This window comes from Ambystoma mexicanum, chromosome 3q, assembly GCF_040938575.1.
Source record: "Ambystoma mexicanum isolate Mex_15411 chromosome 3q, UKY_AmexF1_1, whole genome shotgun sequence".
NCBI lineage: Eukaryota > Metazoa > Chordata > Amphibia > Caudata > Ambystomatidae > Ambystoma > Ambystoma mexicanum.
This window is the reverse complement of record NC_090926.1, coordinates 1,225,292,654-1,225,307,623: the sequence shown is the minus strand read 5'-3', so window position 1 is coordinate 1,225,307,623 and position 14,970 is coordinate 1,225,292,654. Positions and strand designations below refer to the sequence as shown.

The 14,970-nt window shown below is 51.7% G+C and overlaps 1 protein-coding gene across 3 annotated transcripts in view; it reads right to left on the bottom strand.

The window, feature by feature from the left end:
* The window catches only part of MAST1 (microtubule associated serine/threonine kinase 1), a 1,484,042-nt gene that overhangs the window by 238,082 nt on the left and 1,230,990 nt on the right, over window positions 1–14,970 (bottom strand). For all 3 annotated transcript variants that reach the window (XM_069604134.1, XM_069604135.1, XM_069604136.1), the window contains one exon: window positions 14,428–14,693. In XM_069604134.1, the coding sequence (XP_069460235.1) occupies window positions 14,428–14,693 (266 nt within the window). The remainder of the gene's footprint in view (window positions 1–14,427; window positions 14,694–14,970) is intronic.

The window sequence follows — 14,970 nt, the reverse complement described above, 5'->3', positions numbered from 1 at the left end:
GATTCCCAAGCACTCCTTACAGGAAATACGGGTGGATGGAAATACCCCCTACTGAAACAGGTTCTTCAGCACAGCCTGACCAAACTGAGCGCCAGCTCTAGAGCTCATGTCGAGACAGTAATGCTTACAGAAAGCAGATGGGGAGGCCCAAGTGGCTGGCCTATCGATGGACTCCCAGGGAACATATTTCTGAAAAGCAACCGCGGCTGCCTTGCCCCGCACCAGGTGTGCATGGATACCTTTAGGAGGTTTCAGCCTTTGGACGGTGAAAGACTCTGTGATGCAGGCGGCAATCCACCTGGAAATATATGCCTTAGACGCCGGCTTGCCCTGAGGGTTACCGAAGGTCACAAAAAGTTGAGAAGAACTCCTAAGCTCGGGAGTCCTGTCCAGGTAGAACTTAAGAGCTTTTCTGACATCAAGACAGTGTAGAAATCTTTCAGCCTCTGAGGCAGGGTTTGGAAAAAAGACCGGAAGGGAGATCGACTGATTCAGATGGAATTCGGTCACTACCTTCGGTAGGAAAACCAGGTTTGTCCGAAGGACTACATTGTCCTTATGAAAGACCAAGAAAGGATACTCCACTGACAATGCCTGGAGCTCACTCACTCTCCTTGCTGACGTAACGGCGACCTGAAAGGACACTTTCCAAGAAAAGTACTTGAGGTCTACCGTAGCCATTGGTTCAAAGGGTTTATAGCACAGCGCCGTCAGGACTACATTTAGGTCCCATGGCGGGTGCGGATTACGAACCGGAGGGTAGAGGCGTGTGAAGCCAGCAAAATGCCTCTTCACCACTGGGTTACTCAGAGAATAAGAGCATTGGTCTGTAGCAAGATAAGCGGAAACCGCTGAAAGGTAAGTTCTGCATGACAGAACGTGAACACCCGACTCTGCTAGGGAGGACACGAAGGACAGCACCGTGTCAATCGTAGCCACCCTTGGATCCAATTGCTTTTCCAAACACCAACGACAGAACCTGAGCTATTTACTCCTGTATTGGGATCTGGTCGAGGGTTTCCTGGCTGCCTGGATAATACACATGTTATCCGTAGACAAGTTAAGATGCTCTAAAGACTTGAACTCAGGCACCATGCCGCCAAGCTGAGCGATTGTGGGGAGGGGTGCCACATCTGCTGTTCCCCTTGATGAAGAAGATCGGGGGTCACTGGTAGCCTGATCGGCGGAAACACCGACAGGTGTTGAAGTTCTGAGAACCAAAACCTGGCCGGCCACCACGGGGCCATGAGCAGAAGGGAACAGTTCACAGAGTTCTTCAGCTTCCAAATTGCCCGATGAACTAGAGGCAGAGGCATGAAGGCGTAAGCTCTCATGTTGTGCCATGGAATCTCGAGAGCATCCCCCAGAGAGGAGGCTCTCAGCCCCCCTCTGGAGGCATACTGAGGAAGCTTCTTGTTTACCGCCGTAGCGAAGGGGTCCACCTCCGGTGTGCCCCAACGTGAGAAAATCCATGAGAGGACCTTCGCCTTCAACTCCCACTCGTAGCTGACCACTGTCCGCCGGCTGAGGGCATCCGCTGTGACATTCAGCTGGCCCGGGATGTGCACCGCAAGCAGCCAGACACCATGAAGCATGGCCCACTCCCATATCTGGATGGACAGATCAACCAAAGGTGCCCACACTGCAGGCAAAGAAACATTGTGCGGAAGGGGCATCCGGGCGTTCCGGTCATAAACTGACCAATAAGGATGCGCACAAGGCCCAGAACCCAGCCCTACACCTCAGGCCGATGGTGCAGTTGTAGGGGTAGCATTCAAAATGGCCACCGCGGTTGTGTCGGGAACGGGCGCCATTTTGTCATCACCTGAGGGGAACTGCGGCACGTGAGGAAGTGAGGCAGGGGTCCCCGTCGATGGATCAGGGGTCTTAACTTTAGCCTTAACATAAGGAACCTCGGCAGAGCCGGTACTATGAGGCCTGGAATGTTTCTGCGACATACCAACCGCCAAATTAGACTTCTCAGGAAGGACCTCGGCGCTGCCGGTAAAAGAAGAATTTTCCTTCTTTGCCCCCTCAACAGACCTGGTGTTGCCGAGAGCAGGAACGGTGAGAAACAACCTTCACCGATAAGGCCCTGCCAGACCCTCAGAAATGTTGGTAGCTTTAGCCTCTATACGAGGGACCTCGGACCCAGGTCCGGTAACAGCCTTATTCGTGCGGGCCTTGAACATCTGTTCGGTAACACCAAGCCCCACCAAGGCCTCGGGGCGCACCCCGGTGTAAGAGCCAGTCGTCCAAATACGGATACCCATGGATACCCTGGAGACGAAGATAGGCCGCAATCACCGACATCCTCTTCGTGAAGGCACGCGGCGCCGAGCTGAGGCCAAAAGGAAGCACCCGAAACTGGAAGTGCTCCTCTCCCAAAGAGAAGCGGAGGTATCTCCTGTGTGGATTCCAAATCAGGATATGCATGTACGCATCCTGAAGATCCACAACGCTGAGCCAATCACCCATCTGCAAAGAGGAGCATATCTGGCCGGGCATGATCATCTTGAATTTGTCTTGGGGTAGGAAAAGATTGAACTGGGAAAGGTCTAGGATGGTGCGCAGGCCAGTCTGGTTGGATTTGGGCACTGTAAACAGCCGGGAGTAGAAGCCCTCCCCTCGCTCCCCATGGGGACGGGTTCCACAGCTCTGAGGTCCAGAAGTTTCTGAACCTCGGCCTTGAGGGAGGGTGAGCCTGACAGCAGAAAAGGAGGGTTGAGGGCTGGTGAAGGGGGTAAAGGCAAGCGGAAGCCCGCTAGAGCGACTGACAAGACCCATGTGTCTTCTGTGATGGTTTGCCACGCCTCCCAATGAGACGCAATGCGTCCTCCCACCGGGGTCTCGTGCATTTGGCAGGCTTATCGGTGGCGGTGCTACCTGAACCTGATGAGGAGGCTGATGAGCGGGAGAAAAACCGTGCACGCTGTTGTCTACGGCGGTTATTCCCCGCAGGAGTATCCACTCTGCGAGATTTGCGGTCGAGGAAGCCCCTAAAACCAGAGGAAGGTCGACTTTGCGACAACGGTCTCTGGGATTTGAAAGGAGCTTTAACCAGAACAGACAATGATTTAGCCGTCTGAGTGCTATCCTTGGTTTTGGTTAGCTCTACATCAGTAGAACAGTGAAAAAGCTCCTTACCATCAAATGGAAGGTCCAACACCTTGTCTTGCACTTCCTTAGAAAATTTTGTGGCATTCAGCCACGCCTGCCGTGAGGTATCAACCCCAAGCATCAGGCCCCGAGCCGAGGTGTCTACGTGATGAGCCGCAGCCTCTAGGCAATCCTGGGTCAAGACCCTGGCATCGGAAAGGCCTCCTTTGAAGTCTTCCAGCTTCTCGACTGGGATGTGCTCCTCAAACTCTGACAGACCTTTCCACATCCGCATGTTAGCTCCCGCCAATATCAAATCGCCGTTGGCCTGCCTGAGCTGCAAGGCCCAGTTGGTGAAGATTTTCCCCCCGAGGGAGTCGAGGAGCTTGTCCTCCTTTCCCAGAACCTGAGTAGCCGTCTTGGAAGAGGATGCTGCAGGCCTGGACTGCAAAGTGGCAGACTGTGGAGGAGGGAGGCGGACAAGACGACAGGGCCACCTCTTCCCAAGAATGCAGCCTGTACCTCGCGGCAATCTTTTTATTGACAAAATGTGTGGCTTTTCCCAGACTCTTCGGACCTCGGCCAGAACGTCCTTCTGCAGGAACAGGCCGGTACGCTCCAAGGGAGATAGGGTTAACGCCCCAGAAAGCACGCCCTACTGCGGAGCGGGTGCCTCAGGCACCGGAACATCTAAGAAACTCATCATGTCCAGTACCCGGTCATGAAAGGCTCTGAAAGAGCGGGGAAGGGCCTTGTTGTCCTGATCGCCTTGAGGGTCATCTGACAGGTCAGGATCCTGCTGAACCGTGTCAGGCACTGCCTTGTCCACTGGGGACAATGGAGGCAAAGGCGGGAGAGCAGGGGGGGGGGCACCACGGGCAAGGGAGGTGCCGGCAGAACCACCGGAGGAACAGGTGGAGCCTGAGGCGCCGGTGGACATATCTCCTTGAAAAGCCCTTTGAAATATTCCCTCATGGGGTCAGTGCGCATAAGCGCTTGAAATTTACAGAAAAAGGCATCCTCTGGAGATTGTTTGGGGATCTGAGGAGGCCTCTCATGAGGTGGACAAATCCAGGGACGTAACAGGGAAGGGTGCCACACCAGCCCCTCCACCGACGTATCCACATAAATCAAAGGAGCCTCCCACGCGGGCAACGAAACATTGTGCGGAAGAGGCATCCGGGCGTTCCAATCATAAACCGGCCGGTAAGGATGCGCACAAGGGACCTTAGGTTCACCCGAGAGATGGAGCCCTACACCAGAAGCCGATGGCGTAGTTGTAGGGGTAGCACCTAAAATGGCCGCTGTGGTCGTGACGGGAACGGGCGCCATTTTGTCCTCATCTGAGGGGAACTGCGGCAAGTGAGGAAGTGAGGCAGGCGTCCCCGTCGATGGATCAGGGGTCTTAATCTTAGCCGTAACATAAGGAACCTCGGCCGAGCCGGTACTATGAGGCCTGGAATGTTTTTGTGACATACCAACCGCCAACTGAGCCTTCGAAGGAAGAACATCGGCACTGCCGGTAAAAGAAGAATTTTGCTTCTTTGCCCCCTCAACAGATCTGGTGTCACCACAAGAGCGGGAACGGTGCGCTTTCACCGACAAAGCCTTGACCGGCCTCTCAGAACTGTTGGTAGCTTTAGCCTCTGTACGAGGGACCACAGAACCAGGCCCGGTAACAGCCTTTTCTGCGCGGGCCTCGAACATCTGTTCAGTAACTACAAGCCCAGCCAAGGCCTTGGGGCGCACCCCGGTTTTGTTTTTGAGGGATGCCGACAGAGAGGCCTCAGAGCGAACTCCGGTACCCCACGACTCAGTAGAACTGGGTCTACAAACAGCCCCCACAGGAGGGGCCTCGGAGCGAACTCCGGTGTTCACAGGCCCCTTACGGAGACCCTTGGAGAAGACTCTGGTAGAATTATTAGGCCCAACGGGGACCTCAGGGCAAACCCCGGTAACAGAGCGATCAACGCCCCTCCCGGACCGAGAGGAACCCGGTAAAGTATCCTCCGGTCGGGGTGCTCTGAAAAGTAAAGAACTCACCGGGCGTTTTTTCTTCTCGTCAATGAATGCCTGAAAATGCGAAGGAGGAGTTTGTCGGAACACCTCCTCCCACCGCTCCAACCGACGTTGAAGTGCCCGGACCGAAAGGGAGTCACAGTAAAAACAGGAGTCCCAACCGTGTTCCGGACCCAAACACTCTAAACAAAGAGGATGGGGATTCGCCCTCGCGAAGCGACGGTGACAGGATGAACAATCTGGAAAGTCTAATTTGAAAGACATAGACAGACTAGTAAACGAACGCCAGCGAGAGCCAGAGAGGAAAAAAGGGAAGAAAATCTTCCGAGGATGCAAGTGCGTCCGGCCCCGATTGAGCGGAGAAAAGGACTGATGGGCGATGCGCGGGGCGTAGCCAAGGTGGGCGGGTTACGGGCGCGTGCCGGGCCCCACGCAGGAAAGAGAGGAGGGACACATTTTTGAAAAAAATGTGGATGCTTTTTACAAAGTGCTCTGGTCCCGTCCCACAGGACGGAGAGATGTCCCCACAAGTATGGAGGAAAGGGGACGGGACGTAGGAGTAGAACAAGTTACTTCTTACCTTGTAACGTTCTTTCGAGGGGATGCTCCTCCGACTTATTCCTTATCTTAGATATCTCCTTCCAGCTTTGCTGGCCTCGGAAATTTTTTCTCTCTAGAGGGCGCTGTGCGTCGACGTCCGCCGAGTCGATGTCCCTCGACAGCCGCCGTATCAACGTCGACGTCATCCTGCCTATAAAGGCCGCGCACAGCGTCCGTTGCTCAGTTCCGTTTTGTAGCCCTGTAATGGTTTACAAGTGGGAAATAGGAAAGGGTGATGCAGGAGGGAGGGACGATCCGCTAGTTGCCAGGGAAACGGGGCTAAAGGTAATTAGAGAGAGGTCCCTTTTTCTAACTCGCTGTATGTTGGTTGCTAGGGGACGACCCAGCTGGCTGAAGAAGATACCGTCCGTTATGAATGGGCATATTAAGGAAGAAAAACACATTAGTTGAGTTCGTTTAAAGCGCCGTTGCGCTGGTTAAAGTTTTTGTTCGTCGTGTGAAGCTGTAGAGCTGCATCGAAAGACAGTAGGAAGGGATGTAGCCATAGGAGTGTTGAAGTCCGCGTCGAGCAACTGGTCGAGGAGGCAGTTGGGGGTTCGAACAGAGAGAGGGAGAAGTCGAAGCGGAGAGAGTCGAGGAGAGTCTGTGGACGAGTCTCCAACATTGGGACTCTCGCCGATGAACTGACCCTCAAGGAAGAAAGAGGAGGAGGCATGCAAGAAGGTTGGAGGAGCGGCGGAACGGGAGATCTGTGAGCAGCGAGTCGGAGGTCGAGCCCCAACGGCTGGTCGTGAGCGGCCATAAGACAAACCTAAAGGAAAGCTGCCCGTCTCAGAGAGGAGCGAAGAGCCGAGCTGCTACCGTCCGGATGCACAAGTAAACAGGTGAAAGTCCCGACAACACTGAACGTGCTGATCTTTGTGAAAGAAAGGGGGAGAGAGGAGAGTCCTTGGAGGAAAGAAACGTTGTTAAAGGGAGGAAAAGCCGCTTGGAGAATGAAGGCTTGTTTGCTAGTAGAAGATAAACAAGGTTTTTCCGGGAAGAGGATCAGTTAAGCTAGAAGCACAGAGTTGTTGCTTGGCACCGCAATATTAGAACTGTTCAAAGACTACTGACATTGTGAACGTCACCCCTGTAGCACAGATCCTAGTCAGTTGGTCCGACCCGAAGAAGAAACGGCAGCTACCGATATCCTTTTTCTGGTTACCTCACGAAGGTGTTCGTTGAGTTATTTTAACAAGAAATTAAAGTTGTGTTTTACATCGTACCTTGTGTGTGCTCATTTAATCCCACATAGTGACAAGCCCACAATAATTCTTTCTGGACTAGACTAATCACCCTGAAGGAGCGTAAGCTGCAATAACAAGGGAAGTAGTACTGCAGGGATGGATGGGAGGGTCGGTAAGGAATACGTCGGAGGAACATCCCATCGAAAGAACGTTACAAGGTAAGAAGTAACTTGTTCTTCGAAGGGATTGTGTCCTCTGACATATTCCTTATCTTAGATAGGCTCCCATAGCAGTATTCTGTTATTGGAGGTGGGAGTACTGACTTCATGCTTCCTCTTATTGATGAATAGAGTGCAATACTGGCCTGCCAAACCTAGTTTCCTGACTGGAGGAGGAATCCAAGTTGTAAAACCGTGTAAAGGTATGGACGGACGACCATGTGGCAGGCGCACATATGTCTCTAACCGGCACTCCTCTTTTGAGGGCCGATGAAGCTGCAATACCTCTGGTCGAATGAGCCCTAAGATTTTGAGGGGGCTCTTTTCCTGCCAGTTTATAACATTCCAAAATGGCTAAAATGATCCATCTGGAAATGGTCTGCTTAATTATCGGTAACCCCAGCTTGTGACCTGCGTAGCCTACAAACAGCTGGTCTGCTTGTCTTATCCTAGCCAGTCTACTAATGTAAAAACCTAAAGCCCTTCTTGGGTCCAGCCTGTGTAACCTCTCTTCCTCTTTCCCCGGATGGGGAGGAGGATAGAAAGATGGAAGGGTAATCTTCTGTGTGATATGAAATTCAGAAACCACCTTTGGGAGGAAATTAGGCTTCACTTGCAGAGCAACTTTGTCTTTGTGAAAGATTGTATGAGGGGCTTTACAAGAAAGAGCTTGTAACTCGCTCACCCTCCTAGCAGATGTAAGTGCTACTAATAAAACAGTCTTAAGGGTAAGAAATCTTAACGAACAAGAGTGGAGTGGTTCGAAAGGTGTGCCCATCAGGAAAGTTAGGACTAAATTTAAATCCCATAGGGGAACCTGGAATGGTCTTGGGGGATAAACGTTAGTTAACCCCTTTAGAAACTGTATAACCAAGGGTAACTTGAAATAGGATGGTTCTTCCGCAGTGCGCTTAAAGATGGATAGCGCTGCGAGATAGCCCTTAATGGTGCCAACTTGAAGGCCTGAATTCGCTAAATAAAGTAGGAAGGACAAAACCATTGGTGTACCACATGAAAAGGGATCGATATTCTTTTCCCTACACCAGCTGCAAAATCTGTTCCAACGGCAGCGGTATAAAGATTTTGTTGCTGGCCTTCTTGCCGAAAGCAACACCTCCATAACGTCATCAGGGAGGTCCCAATCCTTGTACCTCAGCCTTTCAGAAGCCAAGCGTGAAGGTTGAGGGTTTTGATGTCTGGATGGAGAACCTGACCTCCCTTCTGTGAGAGCAGATTCTCTCTCAGTGGAAGTTCGATTGGAGGGCAGATGGACAAGTCTAGAAGGTCCGGGTACCACGTTCTCCTGGCCCAATCCGGGGCAATTAGGATCATGGTTTTCTGGAATCTTCTCAACCTCCTGATCATTTGAGGAATGACAGGGACTGGTGGAAACGCGTACAGGAGCGGAAACTCCCAGTCCACTATGAACGCGTCTCCCAGAGCTCCTCTCGGGGGAAATTCCCTAGAACAGATCGCACTTCCGGTTGACACTGGTGGCGAACAGATCCACCTGAGGGGTTCCCCAAAGGGCGAAGATCTCTTGAAGGACTTCCTGAGCTAGTTCCTACTCGTGGGAGACTGTGCTCTGCCTGCTCAGAGCGTCCGCTGTCAAGTTCTTCTCTCCGGCTAGGTGAACTGCCGATAGAGAGATTCCTTCTTGGATTGCCCAAAACCAGAGCTGCATCGCCTCTCTGCACAGAGGTAGTGATCCTACGCCTCCTCTTTTGTTGAGGTAATGCATGGCCACTGTGTTGTCCGTCATTATCAGGACATTCTTTCTTTGTACAGATGGCAGAAAAGCCTTCAGCGCAAGTCTGATGGCCCTCAGCTCTAACAGGTTGATATGTAGTCTGGACTCCGATGGAGACCAACGACCGCTGATGGTAAAGTCGTTGGCGTGGGCTCCCCACCCCGTGAGTGAGGCATCCGTGACTACCGTTATCTCTGGCCAGGGTTGCCAAAAAAACTGCTCTCCTTTCAGAATGTTCTCCTGACAGGCCCACCACTGAAGGTCTCGAGCCACCCTGTCGGGAATCTGAAGAAGATCTGTCATTCTCCCTGAGCATTGTGACCACTGAGTTCTCAGTGCCCACTGGAGGGATCTCATTCTCAGGCGAGCCTCTGGCACTAGGAAAATGCAGGATGCCATGAGGCCTAGCAACCTCAAAAAGTCGAAGGCTGGGAGATGTTGGGCATTTTGAAACTTGGTGACCATCTGTAGAATATCTTGAGCCCTCACCTCTGGTGGCGAGGCTTTTCCCAGGGAAGTGTCCAGGATCGCTCCGATGAACTGGAGTCTCTGCGATGGTATCATTTGTGACTTCTTTAAATTGAGGGAGAAGCCCAGTCTGTGAAGGGAGTGGCAAACATGATCAAGCTGGATCTGAGCTTGTTCCGAAGATACAGCTCTGATCAACCAATCGTCCAGGTAGGGGTAGACGTGAATCCCTTCCCTCCTTAGACTTGCAGGCACTACCGACATAAACTTGGTGAAGACCCTCGGGGCGGAGGTCAGCCCAAATGGCAGCACTCGAAATTGATAATGAGAGTTGCCAATTGCGAACCTCAGGTATTTCCTGTGTTTGAGATGGATTGGCACATGGAAATAAGCGTCCTGAAGGTACAGAGATACCAATCAGTCCTGGAACTGAAGGGCCTGAAGGATCTGAGAAAGAGTTACCATCTTGAATTTGTCTTTCCTGAGGAATTTGTTCAATTCTCGCAAGTCCAAGATGGGTCTCAGTCCTCCGTCTTTCTTTGGAATGAGAAAGTAAGGGGAGTACCAGCCCTTGTTCCTCTCCGCTACAGGTACCGGTTCTATGGCACCTTTCTCTAGCAGGTCTAAAATTTCCTGCGAGAGGAGCGGATCTGGAGCTTTTTGAGAGCTGATCCCCGGTGGATGACTCTGAGGTATGCGTAGGAGAGGCAGGCAGTAACCTTGTGCAACTGTCTCCAATGCCCAAGCATCTGACGTGATAGCCTGCCATTCCGCCAGATGTTGAGTTAACCTGCCTCCTACAGGTGTCTTGTGAGGGAAGTCCTCAGAGTGGTTTTGGGGCGGCTGATGCAGATGCCGATGGTTAAGAGGCACCTGCTGTTGCTGCGGCTTTTGAATATCTACCCCGTCCACCTTGGGTAGTTCTTCTTTGTCCCCTTTGAGCCGGTCGTCCTCTCCCTCTTCCGAATGCGGAGTGGAAGCAAAAGGACTTCCCTCTCGCAGAGGTTCCTGTGGGACAAAAAGGTGTCTGATGGATTGCAGCGCCTAGGGATTTTGCTGCTGCCTTTGATGTTTGCAGTTTTTCTAAACTGTCATCCGCCTTTTTCCCAAACAAAGAAGAGCCATTAAATGGCATGTTCAAGAGCCTGGCTTGCACATCTGGGGCAAAACCAGACTTTCTCAACCAAGCAAATCTCCTGGTTGTTGTACTTGCCGCCATTGCTCTGCTGATACTGTCAGCTGAATCAATGCCCGTCTGGAGGGATTCGCACATAGCGTCTTTACCGTCCTTTATGATATTTAGGAACGCCTCCCGTTCTTCTCCCTCCGGGATGCAGTCAGCCGCTGTAGAAGCACACTCCCAAAGAGTATGGCTAAATCTAGCAAGGGTACAAGTAGCATTAATAGATTTTAACGCCATGCTACATGCCGAAAAGACTTTCTTAGCCATAGCATCGTATTTTTTATCGTCCCTCTCCTGTGGGACGGTAGGGTAAGCAGTCTTGATGTCAGTAGAAGATGCTGCCTGTACCACCAGACTTTCTGGGGATGGGTGTTTGGACAAAAACTCTGGGTCTGCAGAAGATACCCTGTATTTAGTAGACAGTTTTTTATTTACTGCCGGGACGACATCTGGGGTTTCCCAGTTCGTCATGATTTTTCTTTGAAGAGCTTTATGAAAAGGTACTACAGGATCCTCCTGTGGACCTTTATCAAGAATATCCGTGAGGTCATCCTGTTGGAAAGCCTGTGAAGGTGTTGACCACCCCATAAATTCTGTGATCCTGGCCATTAAGGCTCTGTAAGGGGTTTCAGCATGCTCCCCCGGGTCTGGCCTAGCGAACTCCACCTCTGGGGAAGTGTCTAAACCACTTGCCTCATGTAAGGAATCATGGAGTTCCTTTAATCTGCGTTCCTCTGAGGATAACTCCTCTTGAACTGGGGTTGCAGATCCCTGCAACTCAAATGTCTCTTCTTGGTCAGATAGTTCTCCCTCTTCCATAATTGAGGACATTGTTCTCAATTGGTCTGAACTCACAAAGGGTGTGAAACCCATCTCCAAGGCAGAGGGTGCCAAACTTGTTGTAATCGGCCTCGAAAACGTTGATGTCGTTGACGCCGACGTCGAAGGCTTCGAACGTGGCATCGAAAACAAAGGTGGAGGCCTCGAGGTCCTCGACAGAATTGGAATTCTGCTTGAGGATGTCGACAATCTCGACGACATCGTCATCGAAGACCTGGGAATAGCCACTGGGTGCGCCGCAACCGTGACTTTCCTTGGCGTCGACGCCGGTGTTGAGGATGGCGTCGAGTCGACAGACCCGTGTGTCGAAGGTCCCTTCGACAACAGCGTCGAAGACACCGACCTCGGTGTCGACAGAACCTTCGTCGACAGCGTCGACGGAACCTTCGAAGAAGGATTCGAGGTCTTTGCTTTACTCGAGGGTTCGTGACGCGCTCGAGAAGCTTCCTTCACCGGTTACTGCGACTCGCGGCGTTTTGGACCTTCGGGTCATTCGACCAGAGCATCGCTCTCGGCAGTCTTCAAGGGGGTCGAGGCCGTTTTCTCGAAGACGCTAATCATATTTTTTCGGAATTCCTCCCATTCAACCCGGGAACTATGTTTCGTGGGGCAAGGGATTCTCTTAGGTGAAACAGAGGAAGAGGAGGACGAAGAAGGGGATCTTCTGCGTCTCCTTTTTGAGTGCTTCGATCTCGAGGAGTGATGGGACCCGCTTCGAGACCTGGAGCGCGAATGGTGACGAGGAGACGAATGTCTCGACTTCGTCGAGGAAGAAGAAGCTTTAGAAGTCTTACCTTTTTCCAGCTTCCCCCTACGCTCCTTCAGGGCCTTAGCTGTCATGGACATACAGTCCTCGCACTCCGAACAATGGTGTTCAGCTCCCAAACACCACAGACAGACCCTGTGAGGGTCAGTCAGCGACATCTTTTTTCCACAGTCTCAGCATTTTTTAAAGCCGGACCGAGGGGTCGTCGGTTCCGACGAGGAAGCCATCGAGTATGGATTGAATATCTCGAGGAAATTGGAATAATTCTCTACGAAACTGAGCAACGATATTCTGAGGCACTGAGTAAGCGCGGAAAAACGGAACTGAACAACGGACGCTGCGCGCGGCCTTTATAGGCAGGATGACGTCGACGTCGATACGGCGGCTGTCGAGGGACATCGACTCGGCGGACGTCGACGCGCAGCACCCTCTAGAGAGAAAAAATTTCCGAGGCCAGCAAAGCTGGACGGAGATATCTAAGATAAGGAATACGTCGGAGGACACAATCCCTTCGAAGTGTAGATTTCGTGCCCCCTTGCTTGTTTTGATAAAACATGATCATAACATTGCCACTGAGGATCATCACCATGGGTCCTTTTAGAACTGGCAAGAAGGCCTAAAGCACCAGGAAACTGCCTTCAGTTCCAGGTCATGTGTGTGCTCTGTTGCTTCCTGCAGACTTCACGTGCCGTGAATCTGCAACTCTGCTAGGGTGGCAGCCCAGCATGAGAGAGAGCAGTCCATTGAAATGTCTATCTGGTGCAGAGGATCCTGAAAGGGAGTCCCTACGAGGAGGTTCCAATTGTGAGACCACTAGAGAAGATAAATCATGAGCTTGCCGAGGATCCCATATATGGACTTAGACCACCGCTAGGTGAGGATGCGTGCAGAGCATTTAAAGCCTTGCCATAGGTATACTGCCAGCATGCATGATGCCATAAGCCCCAGAAGGTATTGGAACCACTAGGCCGATGTCTGGATGTGGGCTGGTTTTGTTCTTGTGTTGGAAACGTCTTCCCTGTCAGGGAATCCTATACAAATCTTATGAATTGCAGTCTCTGTGTTGGAAAACGGGTGGATCTGTTGGTGTTGGTGGAAAATTCTAAAGTAAACATGATTTCCGGGAGGTATTGGAAATTTAACATTGTCCTTTCGAATCTGCAGTGACCAGACAACCGTCTATATATGGGTACATGTGTATGGCCCTCAGCCGAGTATAGTTTGCTACCAAGTCCATCAGCTTTGTGAAGAGCCTGGGTGCAGAGCGCAATTGGGCATGAAGGTTTCAGAGTACCTCTCAGCTTCATCCCTCCCCCGGAGTGTTTTTCTACCAGCAATCCCCCCATACTCCGGATCAAGGAGAAAAAGAAGGATGTCCAAATGACCCCAGGGGAGCCGGAGGCAGAAACTTGTCAGAGTCGTCTGCTCCTGTACTGACTGAAGCAGCTGGAGAGAAATCTCCAGGCGATTGAACCGATTCAGAGCCCATGACCGTTACCACAGAAGTGCTGTGGAACCATGGCCAGGTCCAGTGACAAAGTCTTAAAGATCCTCGGTGTAGGCACCAGTAACAGTATTCGCAGAGGCCTTAGGGCGCAGCCCGGTAGCACAACGGCTAGCTGCCTCAGACCCAGATTGGGCTTTCCGAACCTGGTCAAACCCGGGAAGGAATTGCCTAGTTGAAGTGCCAAAGAAAGAAAAAAAGAGGCTAGCCTACCTACTTGGAAGCTGCAAATCCTCTGAGGTGCTTCAGAGGACTTGCCTTGAAAATGTCCTCCCAGCGTGTCAGCAGATGTTTCGGCAACTTCTGGAAAGTGTGCCACTGAGCGCACAGGTGTCCCAGGGGTGAAGAGGCCCCAAACACACTGAACAAGGAGTGTGAGAATGTTCTGTGTCACACTGCGCACACAGGAAAACCTGTTTTAACCAGCATACACAGGAAATGAGAAGAGGTCTGTGGGGAAGCAGTGAACTGAAAAGGGAGAAAACTGTCAGGTGTCCAACCCTTCAGACACAGGGAAAGCGACTGATGGGTAATGAGCATGGGGGCTAAGGTGTGGTCACGTTGCTGTGCTTACACTTCAGTTCCATCCCTGCTCTCGGAGAACTCCCCTATGTATGGAGGAAAGGTGACGGGACATGGGAGTGTAATATGAATATTACTTATCAATCAGGATACAGCATGGTATAAGGTCACTACTTTCATTATCTTACTACTTTCACTATCTTTTTATGTGACCCTGTCAGTGATAGCGGTTAATAAAGAGACATTCAATTAAGATCAACTCCCTTACCTGGTTCAGGGTCACCTGCCCCTTGTCCCACAGGGCTGGGAGCTGTTTGCCCTTCTGCCGTGGATTTGGATGCAGGCTGCTGTTGAGTGATTGCTCCGTCTTGGATGCTCTTGTCCTGCTGCCTGGGCCGGCGCTCCGTCTCATCCTGCAATGGCCCAGAGAAGCGGTTGGTGTCCATCAGCGCAGAGAACCTACGGCGGGCACCCAGCGGTGGGCTGGAGTCACTCTCTGTGGTGAAGGATGACTCTGAGGCCGAGAAGCGCTTCCTGCAGCAGATATCACGAAAGAGAAAAAAGGCCTAAAGCCACAGTGGTTGTCTCTGAATCATATCTCGCAGGAAGTTCTACAGGAGGAGAAACCATCCTCGCAGACAAATCGGTGCAGATAAATGTGTGGGCATGGCCACCTCAAAAGGCAAACCAAACTACATTATTAATCTCTGTGGGCCAGGGGTCACCATCTCAGACAACTCTACCTAGGTAGCTCTGTGGGAAGGGTCTTCCTGGTAAATCTATCCAGACAGCTATGTGTGTGCATGGTCAT